The sequence below is a fragment of the Haplochromis burtoni genome, unplaced genomic scaffold, assembly GCF_018398535.1.
Source record: "Haplochromis burtoni strain Fernald_Lab_line unplaced genomic scaffold, NCSU_Asbu1 Contig_68, whole genome shotgun sequence".
Classification (NCBI taxonomy): domain Eukaryota; kingdom Metazoa; phylum Chordata; class Actinopteri; order Cichliformes; family Cichlidae; genus Haplochromis; species Haplochromis burtoni.
In genome coordinates, this window is record NW_024582429.1 from 2,372,026 (window position 1) to 2,395,441 (window position 23,416).

At 42.5% G+C, this 23,416-nt stretch overlaps 1 protein-coding gene across 1 annotated transcript in view; it reads left to right on the plus strand.

Annotated features, from left to right (window-relative positions):
• fus (FUS RNA binding protein) overlaps positions 1-22,117 on the plus strand; it is a 23,273-nt gene extending 1,156 nt beyond the window's left edge. Inside the window, exons 2-15 of the mRNA XM_005924113.2 lie at positions 736-760; positions 948-1,111; positions 1,190-1,376; positions 2,360-2,583; positions 2,663-2,861; positions 7,091-7,125; positions 11,327-11,362; positions 11,916-12,025; positions 12,358-12,487; positions 12,741-12,839; positions 13,055-13,193; positions 13,393-13,490; positions 16,681-16,825; positions 17,500-22,117. Of these exons, the coding sequence (XP_005924175.1) occupies positions 736-760; positions 948-1,111; positions 1,190-1,376; positions 2,360-2,583; positions 2,663-2,861; positions 7,091-7,125; positions 11,327-11,362; positions 11,916-12,025; positions 12,358-12,487; positions 12,741-12,839; positions 13,055-13,193; positions 13,393-13,490; positions 16,681-16,825; positions 17,500-17,539 (1,631 nt within the window). The 3' untranslated portion in view covers positions 17,540-22,117. The remainder of the gene's footprint in view (positions 1-735; positions 761-947; positions 1,112-1,189; positions 1,377-2,359; positions 2,584-2,662; positions 2,862-7,090; positions 7,126-11,326; positions 11,363-11,915; positions 12,026-12,357; positions 12,488-12,740; positions 12,840-13,054; positions 13,194-13,392; positions 13,491-16,680; positions 16,826-17,499) is intronic.
• The last annotated feature ends 1,299 nt before the right edge of the window (positions 22,118-23,416 follow it).

Genomic DNA, 23,416 nt, shown 5'->3' on the forward strand with positions numbered 1-23,416 from the left:
CATTATGTGATTTAGTGTAACTTATAGCTGAAGTGTGTCATTAGGATTCAGCTGCACAGTGACTTGGTTGGGAGGATCAGGACCCCCGAGGCTCGTCCATAACACCGAGCTGGGGGTAAGAGAGCAGAGACAACAAATGATAAGATGCAGAGTGGTGTGAGCGAAGAAGAAATGCTCAGTGCATCATGGGAAGCCTGTCGGTTCGGGATCACCCGATCCAGCCCTAACTATGTCACTAAACAAAAGTTTTAAGCATAATCTTAAAAGTACTGAGTGTGTCTCTCTCCCACATCCAGACTGATCTGACAAATTTGAATTCAGTGGATTTGGTGTCTGGTTTTTAATGTATTCATAAATAGTTTCACAGTGTTGCAGTCTGAAACACTTTAAATCGTCTGTTTTTGTTAATTATGTTCAGTTTGAATAGATCTCCCGGACATGGATTGAATCTAGTCCCAGACTAAAAGAGAATCAGTTTTAGTCCATGTCATGAAAACGAGCCTAAGTATTACCAGTTTCCATTTCTGGATGATAAAAAGCAGTGACGTGGCCTTCTTAAAAAGTGTTTCTACAGATAGAATATAGTTTATTCATTTAATAATTACCATTAAAATGTGTCTTATATAGTTACTGTTGAGTTTGTGAGGTTATAGATTATGTCTGATGCTGTTTGGATGTTTTATTGCTATCATCAAAACTGACTTTAATATTAACCCTCTCTGGTTTTTCCCACAGATTATTCCCAAACATCTAGCCAGGGGTAAGTTATGTAAATCATGTCTTTATTCATTCATGAAGCTTTCAGTCATTCAGAGTAAATACATTTAGGTTTTGAATTTGGGTTAAAACAAGAAAAGTAAGTCCTTGCATTTAACTGTGGAAATGATTTTGTTTTGTAAGTCAATGAAAACAATTTGAAACGGTGTATTCTTGGTTGGTGTGTGCAGCTATCCATCCTATGGTGGAGGTGGCGGTGCTAGCCAGGGCTACGGTCAGTCGTCTGGCCCGGGTTACGGCCAGCAGGGCTACGGAGGCTACAACCAGAGCTCGGACAGCAGCTCCAGCTCCTACAGTCAGGGAGGCTATAGCGGCTACGGCCATCCTCAGTCAGGTAGAGGAAGCCCCAACGTCCGCCCAAATCCACAGTCACTGTTTTCCAGTCAACTGTGAATCAGTTTCCTTTTCCCAGGTGGATACGGGTCTCCATCCTCCAACCAGGGTGGTGGTGGTGGTGGTGGGTATGGTCACTCAAGTCAGTCCTACAGCTCCGGTGGCTATAACAGCAGCAACCAGCCGTCCAGCATGAGCTACAGCCAGCAGTCGTCATTCTCCGGGTACAGCCAGCAGCAGCAGCCTCCTCCTCCATCCTCTGCGAGGTATGCTCACGTTCACCTCGCCTTTAATTCACTGATTTCTGCCCCATCTGCACAGCGGTAGTGTTTAGGAGCAACCACAAACCTCACTGACTTTACCTGCGGTGTGAGAGAGGAGGATGCTGGGATAGCAGGAGATGGAGGCAGGTGAACTACTTTAGCGAACCTTGATAGAAGCAGTCAAAAAAAGAATAATTTAAAGGCCGCATTCGTCTTTAGTTTTAAATAATTTTGGAGTGCAGTTAGTTTTTGTTGTTTGATGGTGGTCAGAACACTCCTGTAATAAAAATCAAATGTTCATACTGGTCCCCAGTATAAAGTACAACATAAGCCGAGCTCAGTCTCAGTAATTCAGTGCTTATCTCTATGATACTAATCCTAATAAAGCAGGTGCTCTGTTTTTCATTATATTATAGGTCAGCCTAGAGGCCGAACTAGTTTAAATCGAATAGAACTTTAAAAAGGCGCCTGTACTGCAGTTTCATGTGAGTACAGCAGGGGGCGCTCCAGTTATAGGAGCAAACTTCCTCTGTGGCGACCTCAGCTCTCTGCTGATCGCCAGGTATGTGTCCTTTGAAGCCAGCGTGGACTTGCAGACGGTGACCCTTTTAGCTAATTTCATCACACAAAGCCTCTTTTTAATTAGTTCAGGTGTGTCGACGTGCACGTGTCCGCTGCCACCTGAACTTCTCTTTACCCCTCTGTTACTGCGGAGGCCAAACATGCTTTCATTTGCATTGTGTTCATTTTGAGGACATTCAGACATGTTCAAGTTCAGTAAATGTTTGTTCATTTACAGTCAAATCATTTTTGGCCCTTAGCTGTAAAAGGCTGATGAGCCGCCAAGTGAATGATCGAGATTACAGCATTGAGCAAAATAATCAGGATTAAGGTTTTCACCATAATTGAGCAGCTGCAGTTTGAGTCTCTCGTATGTGAGCTGCCATGTTGCTTTGTAGTCTTTAACACTTCCTGTTTTCTAACAGCTATGAAGGCAACTCGCCAGCTCCCGCCTACCAGCCACCGAGCAGCGGAGCGAGCGGAGGCAGTTACGGCAGCAGTGGAGGGCAGCCTGGTGGTAACTACGGGGGCAGCGGAAGCCACCCACAACCGTCTCAGCACGGAGGAGGTCACTACAACCAGCCGCCGAGCTACAACACCCCTCCTCCGCCGAGCTACAGCCAGCAGAGCCAGTACGGGCAGAGTGGAGGTGAGGGCTTGTGTAGCTGTTGATTACTGATTGAAAGCACATCAGTGTTTGGTCTGCTGAGGTTGGAACTTCCTCTCAGGATATGGAGGCGATAGCCCGCCGATAAGTGGAGGAGGAGGCGGAGGATACGGTGGTCCTGATGGAGGTTATGGAGGTCAGGAAGGCCGTGGGGGCAGGGGCCGCGGTGGAGGCGGATTTGGAGGCCGTGGTGGTGGCGGATACGATCGAGGTTTTGACCGAGGCGGCCGAGGTGGTCCAAGAGGAAGAGGAGGCATGGGGTAGGTGTTATCAATCATTGACTTATGAGTCACAGAAGCTCAGGGCTGTGCTACATCTTAATGTCTCCACCCATCTGGTTTTACATGGAGCCGCACTACTTCTTCTTTTTCCTGTAAAAAAAAAAAAAAGAAGTAGTGAATCATATTTACACCTCTGACCTCACCTGCTTGTAAGAGTATGTAATCCTCAGTGCTGCGAGAGATCCCGTGGAGCGCCTCTCCACCCAGCCCAAAAACGCTGAAGACCACATTGCTAAAGGTCCAGTGAGTCGACATGTGGTTGAAAAGTGAAAGAGCCAAAGCTGTGAATCATCTCTGCAGACTCCTCACACGATAAAACAGATTCAAACCCAGACCCTGCTGCTCTGAGGCCACCTGACCACCTTACCACCAAATCAAAAAGAAACATGAAATGGCCACAAAAAAGCAGTGTGTTCTGAAACATTACAGTACTCACAAGAACAGGTGAATGAAACTCATCTTTGAAAACAGAAGGTGGAGGCAGCGAGGACAAAGTGTGACCTTAAACAGGCTTATTTCATCTGCCTGCAGGTGTGTTTTTTACACATTAAGAGCACAAAGGTAAAAGTTTTAAAAGCCAACATCTGTGCTGTGATATCAGCTCGTCCTATAAAAGAGAGGACGTCCACTCAGCTGGGTTTTCTTGGTTCATGGTGGTTTGCGTTGTGGTCCGGTTAACTCTGTGCAGACCCGCCTGACAGTGTGATGAGGTTAAAAACAAATAAAAAAAATCTGGTCAAGAATGGATCAGTAAGCCAAAAATGAGAGGTTCACAGCCAGAACACAAAAACAACACACAGCCAAACTCGGTTCCTTTTATTTTGAAAATCTGCGCTTCACTCAGCGCTACTTTGTGGCAACATGGGTTGAAAGTACTGTTTCCTGTTCTGCTTAGTCAGTGCAAACACAACAGAATGATCGGTGCTCTCTGATCAGAGAGGATGAAGTAAATCGCATAAACTGCCAATGTATGGATTATTTGTTCATTATTGAAGTATTGATGTTATTTCTATGGAGCTGTAACGTCTGACAGGGTTCATTCAGTGTTTTGTGCCATTAAGCACAACAGGTGGCACGCCTGTCTATTCCAAAACAAATTCATAAATAATAAAGATACAGCTTGAGACAATAAATAAGGAAGCTATTATCAGCTGCCTCTTCAATAAGATCCTCGTCACCTGGCTGAACTTCGTCTCGTCTCCAGCTCTGATGCCTCAGTGAGCTCGGCGTCGTGGCAGAATCTGGTTAGTGTGGACCTCCGTTTAAAAAAACTAAACAAGAACTGCCACCAGCTGCAGTCCAAGAGGGTGGAGTCAGGCGGAGCTGGAGTCAAATGTACTCCAAGCTTGTTCAAGTCTGTCCAGCTCGAACTCCAGAGTGATGGTGACACACAGTAGTGATGCGGCCATCGAACTATCGACTGTGAAAACGCGAGCATGGCCCGCTATGTTTACAGTGCCAGCACTTTCAAAATAAAAGCAAAGGAATTGTCTATGAATGCCGATGAGGCTGTAGTCTTACATGGATGTGTTAGGGTTATTTTTAGGGTTAGGATAACCCTAAAGTATGGGACACACTGAAGATGCTGGGATGTGATTCAGATTTTTTCAATTTTCATTTTCAATAGAATGATTGTTTTAATACCACTGACTCGATTAATCTGTTCCAAGCTTTGAGAAGAAAAGATGCAAATGTAAAAACGAAGGCTGATACAAATCAGAAACCACAACCACAAAAATTCCAAACAGCTCAGGAAAAACTGAATTCAATATCATTCATTCGTCACACATCACTGTGAATTGTTGTTGGTTATTCTCTCAGCTCTGATCCAGCACTGGGAAAACTACGTGCTAGTAAAAGTTACAGGTGCACTAGCAGGATGCTGTAATAAGGCTAATGCACAAAAGAAAAGTGCACGGCCACGGGTAATTGGTGTTAATACCCAGAGGTCTGAATACTTGCAGAGGCCTCAGTGGTTTTGGGTGAAGCTGGATTAAAACAGCAGAAATGGATAATGGGTTGGAGCAAAGCTTCGTAAAGCCAATGAATTAAATGTACAGAACAAAGAACAACAGCACTGATTGCTTGAAGCTGTGAAGCATAAACCGGTAAGTTGATGTTTTTGTTCTTCTTACGAGGTTACGTAGTCTCTCGTTTTCTTCTTTGTGACCTCATGATGTTAGAGCTGGACTCAGATAAACTAGTTTCCCATTCCATTATGTATTTTCTCATCCATCGTGTACTTCCTGTACATCTCCTTCCACACTGGGTCATCTTGATATTCGCCACAGTGAGAACTAATCAGCTGATAAATCCAAGTTTACAAATGACTTTGGGGTATTATCAGTTTTACGATGGATGAACAGGTCAAAGAAAGATAATGGTATGTGTGTTGTGCCACATCTGGAGTTCAGTAATGCCATTCAGCTATAAATAGTAAAGTATACAGTTGCTTCAGAAAGTATTCAGACCCTTTGCACTCTTTTTGTTTTAAAATACATTTTTTATCTGTAATTAATACTTTGTCCATCGATCTATTTTCTGCTACTTACTTGGTCCAAGTCATTGACCGGGCAACCAAAGATGCCGTACGGCGAGTTTTTCATCTTTGCTTGTGTCTGAAATGTTTCTATAGAATAAAGTGTGACCTTCACTCTGCCTACAAACTAACACACCTCAGTATATCACCATCACCTGCCTTTTTCACCTGTTACCACCACCTTCCCCACCAGCCCTTGCAGGTTTGCTGTACCATACTCTGCTTTAATCACTCTTTGAATCTTCTCCTAGGCTTTTACCTTCTCTCCAGGCTGGCTTTCTGCTCTTAAGCCATCATTTGGAAAATCACATTATGGGGAAGTCAGATTTAATAGTCTTCTAATAACACAGGATATATTACTTAAATACTAATCAGTCATTTTGGAGAAAAGTCTCAAACACTTGGGAATTGCTGCAATTTGTGTAAAGACAGGGTGTCTACGGGTCCTTAAAAAAGACTTGAAACTCTAAAAACTGCTAAAGAAGAATAACATTTTCTTGAATTCAGTTAAGTGGGTCTCAAACATTTTAAAATCATGTCACTGAGACAGTTTCCAAGACACAAAGCTGCTATTTTGGCCTCCTCTGCATAATTAGGTAATGTGACCGCATTAATTTTTAGAAGCCGACGCTGTACCTGCGAGAGAGCATCAAATGATGTGTAATCTACCTGGTGAATAGCAGCTAATGGTTTGGTCTGCTGGAAAGATATCAGCTGAAGAGAAAACGGGTGGGGTTGGGTTTGCTACACACTTTTCCACTGGCGTGTTCTTACCAGCTTAATTTTATAGAAAGGTATAAATATCAAAGTACTTTCACTCGCTGGGTGAAAAAATTGTGCCTCATTCAGTTCGGTTTTATTTATATAATGCAGTTTAGAATGAAAGGCATGTCATGGATAATTTTACCCTTTTAAAAGTATAATTTTTAGCTTTACTTTGTGTAAAAATCATTGCAGACAGTAACTGTTTTATCTCAGGATAAAAATACATAAGTACTTTAAGTTAAAGCCCAGTGAGACCCAGCCTCAGGCCTGAGCACGGTAGAGAGGCCCTGCTGTCCAACCTGCTCAATGATCGAAAAGGAAAGAAGGTCAAACACACGTGAATAAGAATAAAAACACTTTTGGCTGTTAAACCTGTGGCTGAAAATGCTGATAGAGCAGTCTGCGCCGTGTTGTTCAGACTCGGGAATAAAAACAAATGAAAATTTGACCTGGTGTCAGTGTGTTTTCACCTTTGTGTTACTCAAAGTGAAATCTTTAAGGTCTGAAGGTTCTAAATTGAAGTCGTTCATACCTGTAGACACCCTGTGTTGAGTGAATAAAGGTTTTCCGAGACCTTTAAAGAAACAAACAAACAGCACCCACCAAGGGATCAGAGCTCTGATGTTTGGGTTTGTTAATTCTCTTATGATGAAATAAATGGAACCTGAAAGTTTTTACATCTTCTGAGTCAGAAATGCAAATTTCAGCTAACAGGGTTTGTACACTGGCCTCTTGTCCATGGGTTACATCAACATGCAGTAAGGGTACATTTGGACAATGCCAGCGAGGAGGGGTGGGTTTAGCAAAGACGCTGTGAGAGTGAAAGTTAACCTCAGCCCATTGAGAGAAATCGCTGTCAGCTCCAGCCTTCAATGCGTGTCGTTTTTCTCTTCCTCTTCATCAGAATGGGCGATCGTGGAGGATTCAATAAGTTTGGTGGTAAGTGACAAAAAACTTCAACACTTGAGTGAAAAGGTGTGTCAAAGCTAAAAGGGAGTAAGCTCAAACTCTGGTACTTCAAGTGTGGCTTGGGGGATAAAACTTGATTCTGTCTGAAAAGCTGAAGAAAAAACAGCTATTTAACAGTGAAGGTCAGGCGAATGTTAAGACTTTTGATGTATACTGTCTCTAGCATGACTGTACAGATAATAACACCCATCGTGTTTTGTGTGTTTGACTTGAAATGTCCATCGGAGGGAGTTAAAACTGCATCATTAGCCCTTCCACTGCTCCTCTGGCACTCGGTGTTTGAATTTGAAGTGTGGATGGTGACAAACTCAGTGACTGAAGTGAGATAAGTGTTGCTTACCTTATCGTGTTGTGCAAACGTGACAAATCGTGTTAAATAGATGAAATGACCCTAAATGGTTTTTAAGGCTTGGCTTGAAAACCTGTTGACAGATGTTTTGATTCTGTTGTACTTTCCACCAAGGACGGTTGAAAGGTAAAAACTGGTTGGGTTGCACACACTGGGAATTTTTTTCACATGACACTGACTCTGGAACTCACGGTGATGAAAACTGAAAATTCTTGGTTCAGTTGCAAATCCATTTGGAACAATAGAACAAGATGCATGAATGCTTAGTCATACCCTCAGATCTGGGTTGATCGTATAGAAAGGCGGGCATGCTTTAGCTTTGTTAAAGTAGTTGCAGGTTATTTGTTTACAGTAAGAAAGCCCCTATCTAAATTCTTACCACTGCATCCGAGAATATGCTCATTCAGGCTGAAGAGGGTTTTGCTTTTGTTCTTTTGTGATCATAAAGAGATTAAGTAGTAATGGCGGTGACTTGATGCATTCCACTGTAGTTCTACATGTCTGTGTAGACTCTGTCAGTGCGCCCCAGGGTGGCTGTGGCTACAATGTAGCTGCCATCACGTGTGTTTGAATGGGTGGATGACTGGATGTGTAAAGCGCTTTGGGGTCCTTAGGGACTAGTAAAGCGCTATATAAATACAGGCCATTTACCATTTACCATTCTCAGTCATCCAGTCATGGTAGTTTTGAGAGCTCGAAAAGAAGGTGACTGGACTTCGTTGGGTTTGCAAAGATGTTTCACCTCCCATCCAGGAAGTGAAACTCCCTTCAGTTCTAGAAACTAGAGGTGGAGAGTCCCAGGCATTTAACCCACAGTGGGGTAGCTTTTGAGAATGTTGAGAATGTCAAATTTGAGAATTTGACAAGATAAACGTTGGTTTGAAAGAGGCCATCTATGCCTACTCTGAACGACGGCTCATGTGACACCTGCAACGGTCAGCAGTGGGAACTGAAGAAGCCTTTTGGATGAGAGGTGAACGTCTTCACAAACCCAAAGAAGTCCAGTCATAATCTTTTTTTCAAGCCCTTCAAACTGTTTGGACAATATTTCTTGAAGGAAATGTTTTCAGTTGTTTACAATCCTGCTCATAAGAAGCACAAACTGACACGGATCAGAGAGTTTATATAAATGTGGGCTTTTTATTTAAATTACCAAATTATTTTAGTTAAGATTTACAGGTAGCACGCCCAACAAGGTTCTAGCAATAAATGGTGTTTACCCCGCATGGCCACTGTGTCTGTATTGGTATCATTCACCACCCAAAGATTACCACTCCAAGGCCAGTTTGAAGCAGCACAACAGCTGCGGAAAAAGCAAACGTATGCTGATTGAAAGGTGTTTTCATTAGAGACATTGTAAGAGCAAAACAGGGTTCAAAGAATGCCTTGCAAAAATCTCTGGGTAACTGCAAAGATGCTGGACGTTCTGCCCATCAATTATCTGCTTTAAATCAGCTGAACCTGAAAGTATGAAAAGTTTTCACATTTCTAGTCATTCTTTACTGGTTTTACTGGTGATTCTGTGATTCGGGGACTATTACAAAAACATTGCAGGAGGAGGCTCAAATAATCCTGAACAGAAATCTGTGGGGGCCTTCTGCATGGTCAGATATGGCGGTGGGCCACCCCTCCCACCATAGAGCCAATCAGAGTGCTGACTGTATCACTGGACTGGACTGAGCCAATCAAGAAGCTTTTCAAACACCAATCTGTGATCAGACTCGTAACATCTTTTGAATAATTCAGTTGGTGAGAGTATTTTTTTGGAAAAGTTAGAGCTCTTATTTATTCAGATAGGAACTTCATAATAAACTTGCTTCTAGGATGAGTTTTTTGTTTGTTTGTTTTAAATCCTGACCTTTAGATTGATGTTACGGCACTTCTTTTTTTTTGGATTGTTTCAGTAGGGCTTGGCCTTGTTTGCCCAAACTACTTGGAGATGTTGACCGGGATTCCTGCAAATGGCGAGACCCTGTTGTAGAAGGGCTGTAGTAATCTAATACATACTTACTTAACTCGAACTTTCTTTAAAGATTGTTGAGTAGTTTATTGTAGGGTTTAATCTCCCAGGCTCTGATTCTGCACTGTCCTCAGTGTGGATGGGATCGAACACCATTGTCTGCCCGCCTTTCTGCAGAAAACTTTGGAATCAGTTTGAAACAATAGAACAAGAGGTACGGATGCTTAGTCACATCCTCAGATGTGGGTTGATCATATAGAAAGGTGGGCGTGCTTTAGTATAATTAAAATAATCACTGGTTATGTGTTTAGTGTAGGAAAGTCCATATCTAAATTCTCACCACTGCATCTGAGAATAGATGCTCATATTCAGGCTTCTGGTTTTGGTCCGTTCTGATTCTTCCAGTTTACTCATTGCTGGGGTGGGATGTCTTTAAGATCCACAACATCACAAACATCACAAACACCAACGAGGGCGTATGCTTTCTAATGAAAAATCTTCAGTTTAGCTGCAATGTAAAGTTTTTTATTGTGCTTATGTGGAAGAGATGTAATAGAAAAAAACGTTTGTATTTGAGTTATTTAAAGAAATAAAAGGTCATGAAGTCATTGACCCCTGTTAGGGTTGGGCATTAACTTAAGGTTTTCCATCCAGCCAATAAAAGTTCAGCTATCTGCGACTACTGATATAATTGTGGAGAGGGTGGTGTCTAGTTTCCTGATTATTTCCTCATAAGATTCTCAGGGAGCCAATGCCAGATGCTCCACCCTAACCGATAGTTGTTTAATGTCAAAGATAGTTGAAAATGAGCTCAGTGAAAAATAAACTGGAAGCTGAAATCTTGATTTTTAGCTTGGGACACTGATGCCTGCTCATGTTAGTTACGGATCAGATTTTATTTTCTATTTTGGTTTTTTTATATTGGTTTCCTCAGTGAGTTGTGCCCAAAGACTGGTTCTCCTTGTTTGCACAGCCACAAACTAGAACAATATATTAAAAAAAGCCCCCAAACTAGTCTTTTAATCTCAGATGGACACGAGCAGGTCTGCTCCTGCAGGCGGTTTGCCTTTGGTGTCCGATAACCAGTCCCGTGTTTGTTTAAAGAGGGAGCATTGAGCCCAAGTTCCTTTCAGAAAAGTGACGGGACCTGATGCACTGAAGCGCTTCGTAAGGTGTTTGAGGTAATGTCTGAAAACCTGCACAGGTGAAGATGGTTTTCTGAGCGGGTTCAATTGTCAGAATGGCAAACATGGCGTTCGTGTTCCCAGGACGTATGTTTGAGCAGTTTGCAAGAATCCTTTGTTGAGCTGTGGGAAAACTGAAGTATCCAATGGGATCAATTAATGACATGTAGGGCTGTTCCATAGAAATTAAAACAATTGTGTTTCAGTGTGTTTGACTGGTTCAATGATTCTGTAATGTTGGTGTTAAAGAAAACGCTTCAACATGACTGCAGCAATTCTTAAAAAACCCAACATGTAAACAAACCACCTTTAAGGCTCTTTCCAAAGAGTCTGCGTGTTCTCGTTGGAGAAGAAAAGGACCAAAGCCAATGCACAGAAATAGCTACAAGGCAGTATCTCAATAAAGTGGACGGTTGTGTTTTTTACACTTGTTCCTGGGACATGGAGCCACTCGCTGACCTGAGTGGAGTGTGATAACGATGACGGTGAAGCGAATGAGCCGAGACATGAAAAACGTTCAGACAGATAAACCTAAAGAGAGTTTGATAGTAGTGCTGGATATACCTGTGGGGATGAGGTGTGCATGAAATGAATTAACTATTAGTTAGACCACTGTTTGTGTGTGATGGAACAGCTGACCTTTTCCACACCTAACATCTGTTTGTTTTTGTCCTTAAGGACCAAGAGAACCAGGACACGGAGGACCCGGCTTCAGTAAGTGTTTCCTGTTTTCTTTGTTCAGCTACCAGCAAAAGACAGTTTCAGTCGTTGGTGTGATGTCAGTCTGAGAGATGAACTAAAGCCAATAAATTCAGAAGAAACTACTACAAATATTTCCTCCTATGCCAAGAATTTAGCAAGACATGGTTCTCTTGGCTTTATAATTGGCAGACATTTTTCACTTTGTTTTAGTTTTCTTCCGATAATAAAGCCTACATTTACTGAGCACTTTTAGAGACACTTCTAGAGAATTAAGCCTTTTGGTAGTTCCTTTAGCACAGAGGTCTCTATCCCCTGTCCTCGAGAGCTGCAGTCCTGCAGCTTTTAGATGCGTCCTTGTTCCGAAACCCCTGAATCAAATGAAAGGCTTGTTGCCAGGCCTTTGCCAAATTTGATGGTATGCTGCAGAGCTAATTCAACAATTTTATTCGCCTGTGTTGGAGTAGGCATGCATGTAAAAGCTCCAGGACAGTAGCTCTCAAGGACACCCCTGCTTTACGCCATTGTTACTGCTTGAATTACATCACTTTATATGATTTTCTAACAGTGCAGGACCAGGATAACTCTGATAACAACACCATCTTTGTGCAAGGCCTGGGAGACGACTACACTGTTGAATCAGTGGCTGACTTTTTTAAGCAGATTGGGATCATTAAGGTAACATATTGATTTGTGTTTGGTCAGTAATCAATAAAGCATTTATTTGGATGTGTCATGTATAGATGACTGGTTAAAATGGTAAAGAAGCGCCGGCTTGATGTTGAAGTTTAACAAAAACTGGAATGAAGCCATTTTCTTTCTTGGTTCCCCGATCGCGTTGGCTCGTCATAAAATCTTATGTTACACTTCAGAAAAAGAAGAATTTCATCATTTGGAATCTAAATTCTATCCTTTAGTCTGATTTCCATGGTAACACACAGCACCTGAACTGTTGTGCTGTTCACAGTTCTGGTCCGTGGACTTTCATCCCTTTCCTTCTGTCCTCTTAGGTAAACAAGAAGACAGGCCTGCCCATGATCAACCTGTACACGGATAGAGAGACGGGGAAGCTGAAGGGGGAGGCCACGGTCTCCTTCGATGACCCCCCCTCAGCTAAAGCTGCCATCGAGTGGTTTGATGGTGAGTTATTACCTCTGAGCTTTGGCTTCCCCACTGTTTGAGTTTCTGTTGGTGGTTTAAGTGGTTTTATAAGGTTTGTATCTGGAAACTAGGCTTTGATGGAACTGACTGCTGAAGTATAAGACAAATATGGATTATGTTCACTGTAACTCATGCAAAGCTACTGTTGGAAAGTCCAAGAATATGGAGCTAGAAAGGAGCATTGATTTCATACCTCATATCTGATCCTTTGATATTCATCGCTTTACTCCAGGTAAAGACTTCAATGGAAACCCAATCAAGGTGTCCTTTGCCACACGCAGAGCTGACTTTGGAGGCCGAGGAGGCATGAGGGGAGGTAGAGGGCGAGGAGGCGAGTCACTTTCTTTTTACTTTTATTTTTATAAAGTGAAAAATTATAACCTTGTAAACAGCAGTCGGACCACACGGTGCACTTCACAGGTGAACTTTGAGTCGTAACAAAAATGCTCGTTTACTGTTTGCAGTGAATTAAAAAGCTTCAGCCTCGCACTGAACTATCAGTCACGTGTCCCGCTGACAGATGCTGTGGCGTTTTCTTCCGTGCAGGTCCGATGGGCCGTGGAGGGTTCGGAGGCGGTCGAGGGGGAGGTTTCCCAGGAGGCAACGGTGGCAATGGAGGGGGAGGAGGTGGTGCCAGTGGTGGAGGAGGGCAGCAGCGAGCCGGAGATTGGAAGTGTTCAAACCCGTGAGTTTCGATGACTCCTCTATGACAATAAATTAGAATTAAAAACACAACAAAAACATCTTGAACAATGATTGCTTAAAATATGATGCCAGATGTTTTAGTTTTGCTCAGTCTTACCTTTATTTAATGTAGTAATCTTTCTACGGATCTGTTATCAACATATAACAGTTCTTCTAAAGTCTTCCTTTCTTCTCTTCAGTAACTGTGGGAACTTGAACTTCTCCTGGCGTAATGAGTGTAACCAGTGCAAAGCTCCGAAAGCTGAAGATGCTGGTGGGATGCCCCCCATGGAGCGAGGTTAGATACACCTGGATAAATATTAGATAAATAAATAGGTGAACATTTGTTGACTCACAGAGTTTACTCAGACACTTAAAAAAGGCTTTACGCGTCTAACCGGGCACGCTCTGTTTTGCGTAACTATTTCTAAATCGCTGCAGAACCGGGACCACGTGAGCTAGCACAATAATTTGTTTTGCATATGAAACCAGAGGAGTTGTACTTACATCTGATGCCATCAGCTTGTCCCAGGTCACAGTTTCCTTCCACATATAGCTTTGCAAAAATAGCATAAAAAGCACTTGCAGGAACAAAAACATAATATTCCAGAAACACGCTTTGCCGATCCGATCAGCTGTTCGTAACACTTCCTACGTTGGAATATAGGTCAGCGCGAACAATCGCATGTCCGCCACTACCTGCCCGAAACCGGAAGTGACGTCTTTTTCATGGAAATTTTAGTTTTTTACCCTCGGGGCCTTATAAGCCTGTACTGGTGTTTTTAAAAGTCATGTTTGACTTTTCTGAATAGTTTCTGGGACGCTTAGAACTCAAATTGCACTGCTGAACATTTATTTTGATGCAGATGCTGCAAATGCAAATTTGCATTATAATATTTATTTTTGTTTTTCCTGCAGTATATAAAAATTAAAATAAAACTATGAAGACACTCAAAATAAATTTCCTGTTGTTAGAAACTATTTTGTGCAACTTTTTTGTATTTACAGTTTTGAGGGATAAGCCTCTTAAATTTCTCTAACTACAAATATATGTAAAAAAAACAAAAACCATTTCCAATTTTTGTAGTTTATTGCACATTTTTGCAATTTATGTAACTACTATGCACTTAATGCAGACATATTATTATAATTTGGGCTGTAACGGTTGTATTGATGTATAGCAACTTGAAATGCTCCCACAAATGGCTCCACAGCATGTAAAAGCATAAAGTAAGCTCTGGCGGACTTGGTTCTATGGTAGGTCTTAAAGGGTTAAGGTCAAAACATGCATTAAATAAATAAAAACACATGTAGTTATTATTAAAGTGTGTAGTTGTTACTGTTTCTGCTTCACCCACGCTGTCACGAACGCCAAACAGCGGAAGCAGAATTTTCCAAGTGAGCTGACCTGACTTCCTGTCACAGATCACAGTTTTGAAATAACTTTCACGATACCCTAAAAGTTCACTTCAGTTAAATTCCATTCACTGTTATTTATATGAATCACGGTTCTCTCAAGGCGCTTTATTGTTTGAGGTCGACCGTACAATAATACAAAGAAACCGAGAAAACGCCAACAATCATATGACCGCCTATGAACAAGCGCTTTGGCGACAGTGGGAAGGAGAAACTCCCTTCTAACAGGAAGAAACCTCAAGAGAGAACCAGGCTCAGGGAGGGGCGGCCGTTGTGGTGAGGGGAGGAAGACCGTACAGAAGAAGAGGATTAGCAGCCACACGTGGAGGTAACTTTACTTCCTGCCGACCAAACGCTGTTCGATCAGCTGGTTTTTAAGTGAGGCGCTGTTTGGGTATCACTGTCTCCTGTAATATCACAGTTTCAGTTCGTGCCTCAGTTGTTTTACACTCAGAGGATGAACAACAGAAATCATGTGATCACGATCGGATCGCGAACAAAAAGAGCACGTGCAGACTTTTATTAAGGAGTGAGAAAGCTGAACATGTTGTTATCGTTCGTGTTGTTCAGTCGTTCTGAGTCTTTGTTTTCAGTCTGACTGAAACAGAAGCTGAGTGTGCCCTCCGACCCCGACGTTCGCACGGCCGGCTGCTTTGTTGTTCTGGACTTCGTCCTAAAGCCTTTGTCTCGGCTGCTTTCAGGATGTACTCTGTGTACACTTCTACTGCTTGTGTGTTTAGCTGTGGGAGCTTTCTGTGGTTTAGCACAGCTGTAGTTTACCTGATCAAAGAGAAGAGCACGCAGACATGTGTCCGCTCATTTTTATTTTTTATGTATTCTGCAGTTAGATATGTGATAGGTGGGCGGGCTGTAGGTTAAATCATGTTTTATTTCATGTCATTGTCTGATGATATAAAATCTACTGAGATCTGCTCTCTGAGCTCTACTGATGGCTGAAATGAGTGATGATGAGTGAACGCGCGTTAGCGTCAGTATTTATCTCACGCAGGTCATGTTCGTGAGATAATCTTGAACTATTTCATAAATGTGGCTGAAGAACACATGCTTGCAGTGGAGCGTAGCTGCTTATCGCTGGTTCTGGATTACCGGATTACAAAAGCAGAAAGAATGAGGATTCAGGTGACGTAAACTCCTCCCTGAGATAACCGATCTCCACACCAGGCGGCTGCAGGACAAAAATGTTTTCTATTTCCAGTAGTTGTTACATTTGGTAATTTTTAAAGTTTTCTCGTCGTGATTTTAATGATAAGCGCATCCTGGCAGACTCTGGCGACCACGTTTCTACATCTGCATCAGGATGGTCGACTTGTACTGTGCGATCGCGTAGTTCTGATGACTTTGTAACACGCAGACACACAGTTATGTGCTCAAACACACACACAGCAAGAATCAGAATACTTTATTAATCCTCACAGAAATTATGTAAAAATACTGAGTAAGGAGAAAATAGCAGGAGCAACCGAAACAACCTGCAGCTGCTGTTTGTCACATGCAGATGTATTCTATGATGCACGAATGATTAAAGAAAACCCAACCTTTTTAAAAAAAGAGTTTTTAGCAGTCGTTTAAAACAAGCTGCAGATTCAGCAGAGGAAGCTGTTCCAAAGTTTAGGAGCTTCTTGATTCAACAAAGAACGAGGAAGCGTTAAAACTCTGATCGTAGCATCTGAGCAGCCTGGACACGCTCTGACCTTCTGCGTTGTAAATGTAACTAATGATATTTGGGGGAATTTCATCATTCATAGTTTATCTAAGATGGAGAAGAACAGGGTGACCTGTGAATGTTTAAGACATCTCAGGAGGATAAACTTGTAGCTGTGAGGTTAATATTTCAGCATATTTTACTTTGCTGTAGGTTTACATTAGAGTAAAAGATTGCAGATATTGAATGAATGAATGAAATCATAACCGACACAGTGCGGTTTATGAAGGAATCCTTCTGCTCTGTAGTGGTTTACTCTGGTTTCCTGTAATCACCTATATGTGTACAACTGAAACATTTCAGTTTGGTGAGTCATGCATTCCCGCTCACCTCATTTGTTTCCTGGCAGGAGGTTACGGAGGAGGCGGAGACCGCAGAGGGGGGTTTGATCGGGGCGGCTTCAGGGGCCGCGGCGGCGACCGCGGCAGCGGAGGCTTCAGAGGAGGCCGAGGAGGCGAGCGGGGAGGATTTGGCCCCGGCAAGATGGATGTGAGGTGAGCAACAAGATGCACGGCAGCTCTGTGAGGCGGCGTGCCCGCGTGTACGTCAAGTGTTTTATGGTTATTCATGACAGTTAACTCAGATGTTTCCAGTGTCGGTGGAGTCAACAACACCTGCACACACCTGCACACACCTGCACACACCTGCACACACGACAGACAGCAGGAGAACTGCTTTAAATGATTATAGACACACACACGTGGGAAAACAGATGTCATCAATCATAAACTCGAATTTTACTCACAGCAGATGTTCAAACTGAAAATGAACCATTTAAATCAAATCTGAGCTCCTGTTTCCCAGTCTGCAGGTTCCCCTCTTCTTTTCATGGAGCTCATGCTGCTCTGAAACTGTTTGTACTGATCAGCACTGATGGAGCCTTCCCAGACGTGCCAGCTGTCAGTCCCACGGGCACTTTTGACTGTAAATATACGAGAAACAGGTTTCACGGGTTAAGATTTGGTCCCACTGATCAGATTCTTTAAATTCATTTCATTTAAAAATCTGTTTTGTTGATTTTGAAATCATTTATTTATTTCTTAGTCTGAGTATTGACTTGTTGAAGTCCAAGCTCAGCAGTGCCTCTGTGGTTTGTGTTGACTTGGAGAAACTCGACCGCTGGCTGGAAACTGCACTGATGTTTTATGTCTTTGTGTTTGGTTTCCAGGGGCGACCGCAGGCAGGAGCGGCGGGGCCGTCCCTATTAGCCCATCCCGGCCGCTCGCATGACGACCTACGTGTGCACAGGTGTCCGTACCGGACGCAGCCCGCCCCTCTCACCTTTTATATCACTCCTTATTCAACACGTGACTCTCCCTGTGTTAGTGTTAGCTGTCGTGATTCATCCACACTGTCTGCTCAGCGGGGCGTCGTTTACCAAAACAAGCTTCAACATTTTAATTGATCAGATTTTATATCTGCCCGACTCTCCGGGATCATCACCGCTCTGTTCAGCTTCACGCTTTCACTCTGTCAGAGTAGCTTTGCATGATTCCCAGCTCTGAGACGTGAATAAAGATCATCAGCTGGCGTCACTATCTGTCCAGATTTTCAGAGAAACGTGTGCTCAAAGCGAGCACCGTTACCGGTGTTTTGATCCCTGCTGATGAACGCGGCACCTCCTCCTGATGTTCGGCAGGGTCAGTGAGCGACGGCTCAGACCGTTTGGGATCAAGAGGCACAGATGCCACACCTGCCCGCTGATGCCAGCTCATTCTGATCATGGCCAGTGTGCGATGTAAACGAAGCCCCGGCTCTACAGCTGTGTTCAAGAACTTTTTACTATTTATTATTGGTGTTTTTGTATCGTGCTCGTGCTGCTTTTCCAAATGAAAGTGTTGGTCAAGTAACTCGTTCTTCTGTGGTTCTTTTTCACTGTGATGCTTTGAGAAAACCGGATCACTAAACGCTCCAGGCTGATAGTTTCAGAGGCTTCGAACAGATGAAGCAATTCCAGTTCTTAGAAATGTTGGATCAGTGTCAAACATTTCTTTATCCACCTCAAAGACTCCCGATACTGTCAGTTTGTTTTTTTCACGCCTGGATCAACCCGTCGATGTTGCTCGTCCACTTGGCACAGCTTTGAATCACTGACTCAGCGCTCTCGTCTGCAAAATGTTCACGGAAGGAAAACATGCCGGTCATCATCTTCAGAAGATCTTGTGAACTTTTTAATTATTTTCAGTTGAAATAGTTTCCAGATTTTTATTTTTTTTACTTTAATAGAGGGTCACATCATCTCCTCCTGAGATGCAGCCTGATCCTTCTGTTCTAAGTTAAACACATAATTATAAAATCTGATTTAATATATACACAGAAATGACACTTAAAGACATTAAAAACTGAAAAGGACCCAGGAGCAGTTCAGTCAAAGGCCTTATTAAATGTAATAATATTAAAGTCAGCTGGGGGACCAAATCGATGCAGTAAGTGAAGTAAAGCAAAAAGATGGATTTTAACCCACAAGAGTTTAATACCTGTTCTTAGAAACCTACAGCTGTGTATGATGAAGAGAAGCTGCACAGAGGGCTCGTTACACACAGCAGGGTAGTAATAAATGCCAGGTTGTAGTGTGGTTGGAGATCAAACCACATTATTCTGTTACAGCCCCAAACTGCAGACATGTTGGTGAAACATAAATGAAGGACCCTTCATGTCTCAGCGAGGGCTGTTTTACATATTCTGTTGAAGACTGCAAGGACAACCATCAACATTAACTGGATGAAGCCCAACGCTCTTCCGATAGCTCGGGTACAAAAGCTGTCCTCTCTACCATTATTGAGGTAGAAAGTCACCTGGAAACTTACCTGTAACGACAGGTTTGCTCTGCCTACAGTTTATTTATCAGCATGTAGTTAGACCAAGTTGAATGACGTGCACCCTCAGGCGTCTTCTTTTTACACCCTTTTTCTTAAAGCACACTTGCTGTTCCAAATGTCAATCAAACATTTGGACTGTAAAAACTGGACTTGACTGGACTGGATCTCGAGTTTATTTCTGCAAAAGGATTCAAATCTGAAAGAGGAATCTCAAAAGCTTGATTCTGTTCATGTGGACGTAGCGTTTTCAGTGGGAGAAACTTTCGTCGCTCGTCCAAGTGACTTCAGTCTCAGCTGACTGCAGGTTTCCAACCTTATAAACATGTATAAGACACATTACTCACATATTTACTGATGCGTACCATTCTGGTAAGATAAATGGGTTAATAAGCAGACCGTACATCACTGAGCAAGGTCAACACTGACTCCATAAAACAAAAAAATAAACTGGATATTGCTGTACCTGAGGATGTTGGGCAATCTGCCTGGAGGGTGCAGTCATCATCTAGAGCTGCCTGCTCTTCTTTATAACGCTTACATAGAAATCTAGACTAACGAGAGTGTGGAGAAGTTCTGGCAGGTCATGGGCTCGTATTCTAATCTTCTTGGAGAGAAGTTTCAGTAATCATGTCCTGAGTCTGGAGTTTCAACATCTCTAAAAACTTTTGGGAAAAATTTTAGGACTTATCCAGATCACTTTAACTGTACAGATAAATATTTCCCAGAGGAACTACCTGAAGTTCTGAATGAAGTTCTGTCTGTTTATAAGCTAAAAGGCTCCAGAAGGAGTTAGGAAGACAAAGGTGGGAGAAATGGTGCCATTATAAGTTGGTGACCTGTCGTGGGTGTGCCCTGCCTCTCGCTCGATGACATCGCTTTGTTGGATAAGCAGAAGAAGATGGATGGAAACACAGGTGTGAACAGTTATTTTAACCCTTTAGCTCCATTCACCGCTCTTCATCGAGGACTCGACGAGCGACCCCGCGGTACTCTGGTTGTTCCTGGAAATGACGTCTCTGCTTGGAGGATCACACATGGGCAGAGGAATCGAAGAAGAGGAGGGATGACATCAGGTGATGAAGACTACCCCACCACCTCGAACATTTTCATCAAAGAAATACCTGGAGCACACCAATATGAACAGACTGCTGCTTAGAGATGTGGATCGGTAAAGTAAAGGGGACTCACAGAGGCTCAGATCCCTGTGCTACGCCTCCGCCCGTCAATTATTTGAATTTCAGCTACACCAGTTTTCTTTACAATAATGTAACTCGTCTGTAAACTGATTATTTGCACATTTTATTTTATTCTTTTTAACTTTTTATTTAGTAATTATTGTGCTAATAAACAACCAAACAAGCAACATATTAACGTTCTCTGACATAAGACCATTTAGAAAACACACACACACACACACACACACACACACACACACACACACACACACACCAAGATTAGGTCAATAACATGTCGTGGGGAAGAGTTATGGCTTCGTGCTACAATGTTCCAGAGTTCTGGTTCATATCCATCTTCAGCTGAAAGCTTGCTGTCATTCTGTGTGAACTCTTTTCAGTCTCTGTTTCATTGTGTTACGGATGGTGAGCTTGTTTTTTTCACAGTTGTCATTTTCTTAGCTTTTAGTTCAGACTTTACTTCTTAGGTTAAATTCGTAATTTATTCTGTACCTCGTTTAGACCTTTGTTCATCTCTTATCTATTATGCAACATGCATGTCGTACTGTGTATGGTTGTGTATGTGACAAATACATTTGAATTTGATTTGATTTTGTATGTGTGAGTTTCAGTTCATGTTCTCGGTGACTCAGTCTGATATTTCTGTTTCTAAATTTCATGCGAGGTTTAAGATAAAGACGTGCGGAGGGAAACACTTTTGACACAACACGATGTGCTCAGTGGAAACATCAGCGTTTCACTCGTTCTGAAACACTTCCTGTTCATTCGTTGATTCTGGGAAACCTGATGCAGTTTGACCAGTTTATTCCTGACTGGGCTGCAGGCCTATTGTTCACAGTCCCCAGTGTGCAGGTCCCGCTGTCACTGCAGATAAATGAAGCATGGAAATTAATTGGTTTCATTCACAAAGCAGATGTTTGGCCTTTTATAATCTCTGGGTGAGTCACAGAAGATGCTTCCTTAAACGATCCCCCCAAAGGCCATCCTGGATCCTCGTGCACATTTGAACTTTATATCAGAAATCCTGCTTTCCACAGATTTACAGGAACGTTGTTCTGTTAAAGACGTATGCCGGGAAGGCTTATCTGCTTTTCCCGATTCTAGTGAAATAATGAGGTCTCAGAAACTGACTCCCATTGTTTTGGTTTTATTTCACAGTCGCCGACGACAAACAGACACAATAGAGACACAATAGAGCTCACATACTCTGTGTGCTGCTCGTAAGTGGCCTTCAAGAACTCAGCCAATCAGAAGAAAGCCCACTTTCATAAAGAGACAGGAACTAAAGCGGCTTGTTTCAGACAGTTTCAGTCCTTCATGAGTCCTCCTTTAACCCCTTAACATAATTTTTTCTTCCTTGTTTCTTTGTTCAGGATGAATTTGCTGCCATTGTTGCTTCTTGTCTTCAGATGATTTTTCAGTCATCACCTTTCTCGTTGGTTTCAATTAATTTCTTGTAATAATTAGCCTGCAATAATCCATAATAATACAATAATCGTGTGCTGACTCTCAGATTGCTCATATATGTGAAAAACGACCTGCAAACATGGAAAATCTGATGTTGGTGTAACGGACTTGAATGTTACCACCGTCTGCTGCTTATTTTAATTTACTTTAACCTGACTTTAGTTAAAATTGAGTATTTCTACATTATTATATTATTGATAAACAATCGTCTGCTGTGTAAAATTGTGAGTAAATGTGTAAAGTTTGACGTCTGAGTTGATTTGGACGGAAATCTGAATTATCTGAAGCATCAGGTCAAACTGCGCCGTACAAAGTTGAAAGGAGGCTGTGTGGCGTTCAGCGAGAATGTTGACAGGTGAGATTCACCTGATAGCAGCCTGTCGTTGTTCTTCCTGATAATAGGACTTTTAAAAATGTTCCATTATCCTTTACTGTTTATTTTAGGTAACTGTGCAAATATTTATTCTGATCTGAGTGAATAAGGAAAAGTGCTGAAGACTCATTGACTCATTTATTTCAATTCGGTGCAGGAAATAGTTTAACCTAAATCTAAAAATACTATCATGTAATTACACCACATTACAAACGAAGTAACATTTATTTTCTGATTCAGTGTCAAGTGACTTAACAAACAGGTAAGACGGTTTTAAAAAAGGCCCAACAGCATCTTCAGTTTCTGAAGAAGGAGCTGCTGATCGTCTTCTACCGCTGCTCCATTGAGAGTGTGCTGCACTGCATCTGTGTGTGGTTTTCCAGCTGCACTTCAGAGGGTCATCAATATGGCCCAAAAAATCATTGAACATCCTCTTCCCTCCCTGAAGGACCTGTACAGTACTCGCTGTGTCAAGAGGGCACGCAGCATCCTACAGGAATGTACACACCCAGGACACCGGGTGTTTAAGCTGCTGCTGTCTGGCAGACTCAATGACAGCTTTTACAACACGGCAACAGCTGACCTGATTGGATACCTCCCTGGACTTTTTAAGTTACTGTGTCGTGTTGTTTTCTGCGTAGTGCAGACGCAGGACAGTTTCCAATTTCGTTCTACTATTGTACTTGCTATGACCGTGCAATGATGATAGAGAGTTATCTGTTATCTTGCAGAGGTTGTCGCCATGGCGTCCCTCAGGGCTCCATTCTTGGCCCACTTGTTTTTTCATTGTACGTTTTTTTCCTCAGGTTCAAAATGCAATTTTTCATTCAAATATGACAAGCTGTATCACAACAACAAAAGTCTCACTAGGTAGTCTGACTAGAACAAAATAATTTCCAGATAGACCTGCTCTATTATCTACCATGTTGAGCCTTACCGCTCTGAAGAGTCTGATAATTCAAGTTAAAAGATACAAAAAGGCAAAATATGTATATATTTTACAAAATGGTCTCAGGAGGAGGTGCTGGCTGTCATATTGTGGTCTGGGATGCGGGGCCTCCCTCTACTGCAGATATGGAGGCGGTCTGCTTGCCTCCACTCAAGAGAGAAGGGTTACACTTCCTGGGTCCGGGTTGCCCCTCTGGGGGCAGGGGTACCTGGACCTGGGATATAGAGTATGTTTGGGGAGTGTGAATGTGTGCACAGTGTCTATTTGTGTCTGTCTCCATGTGT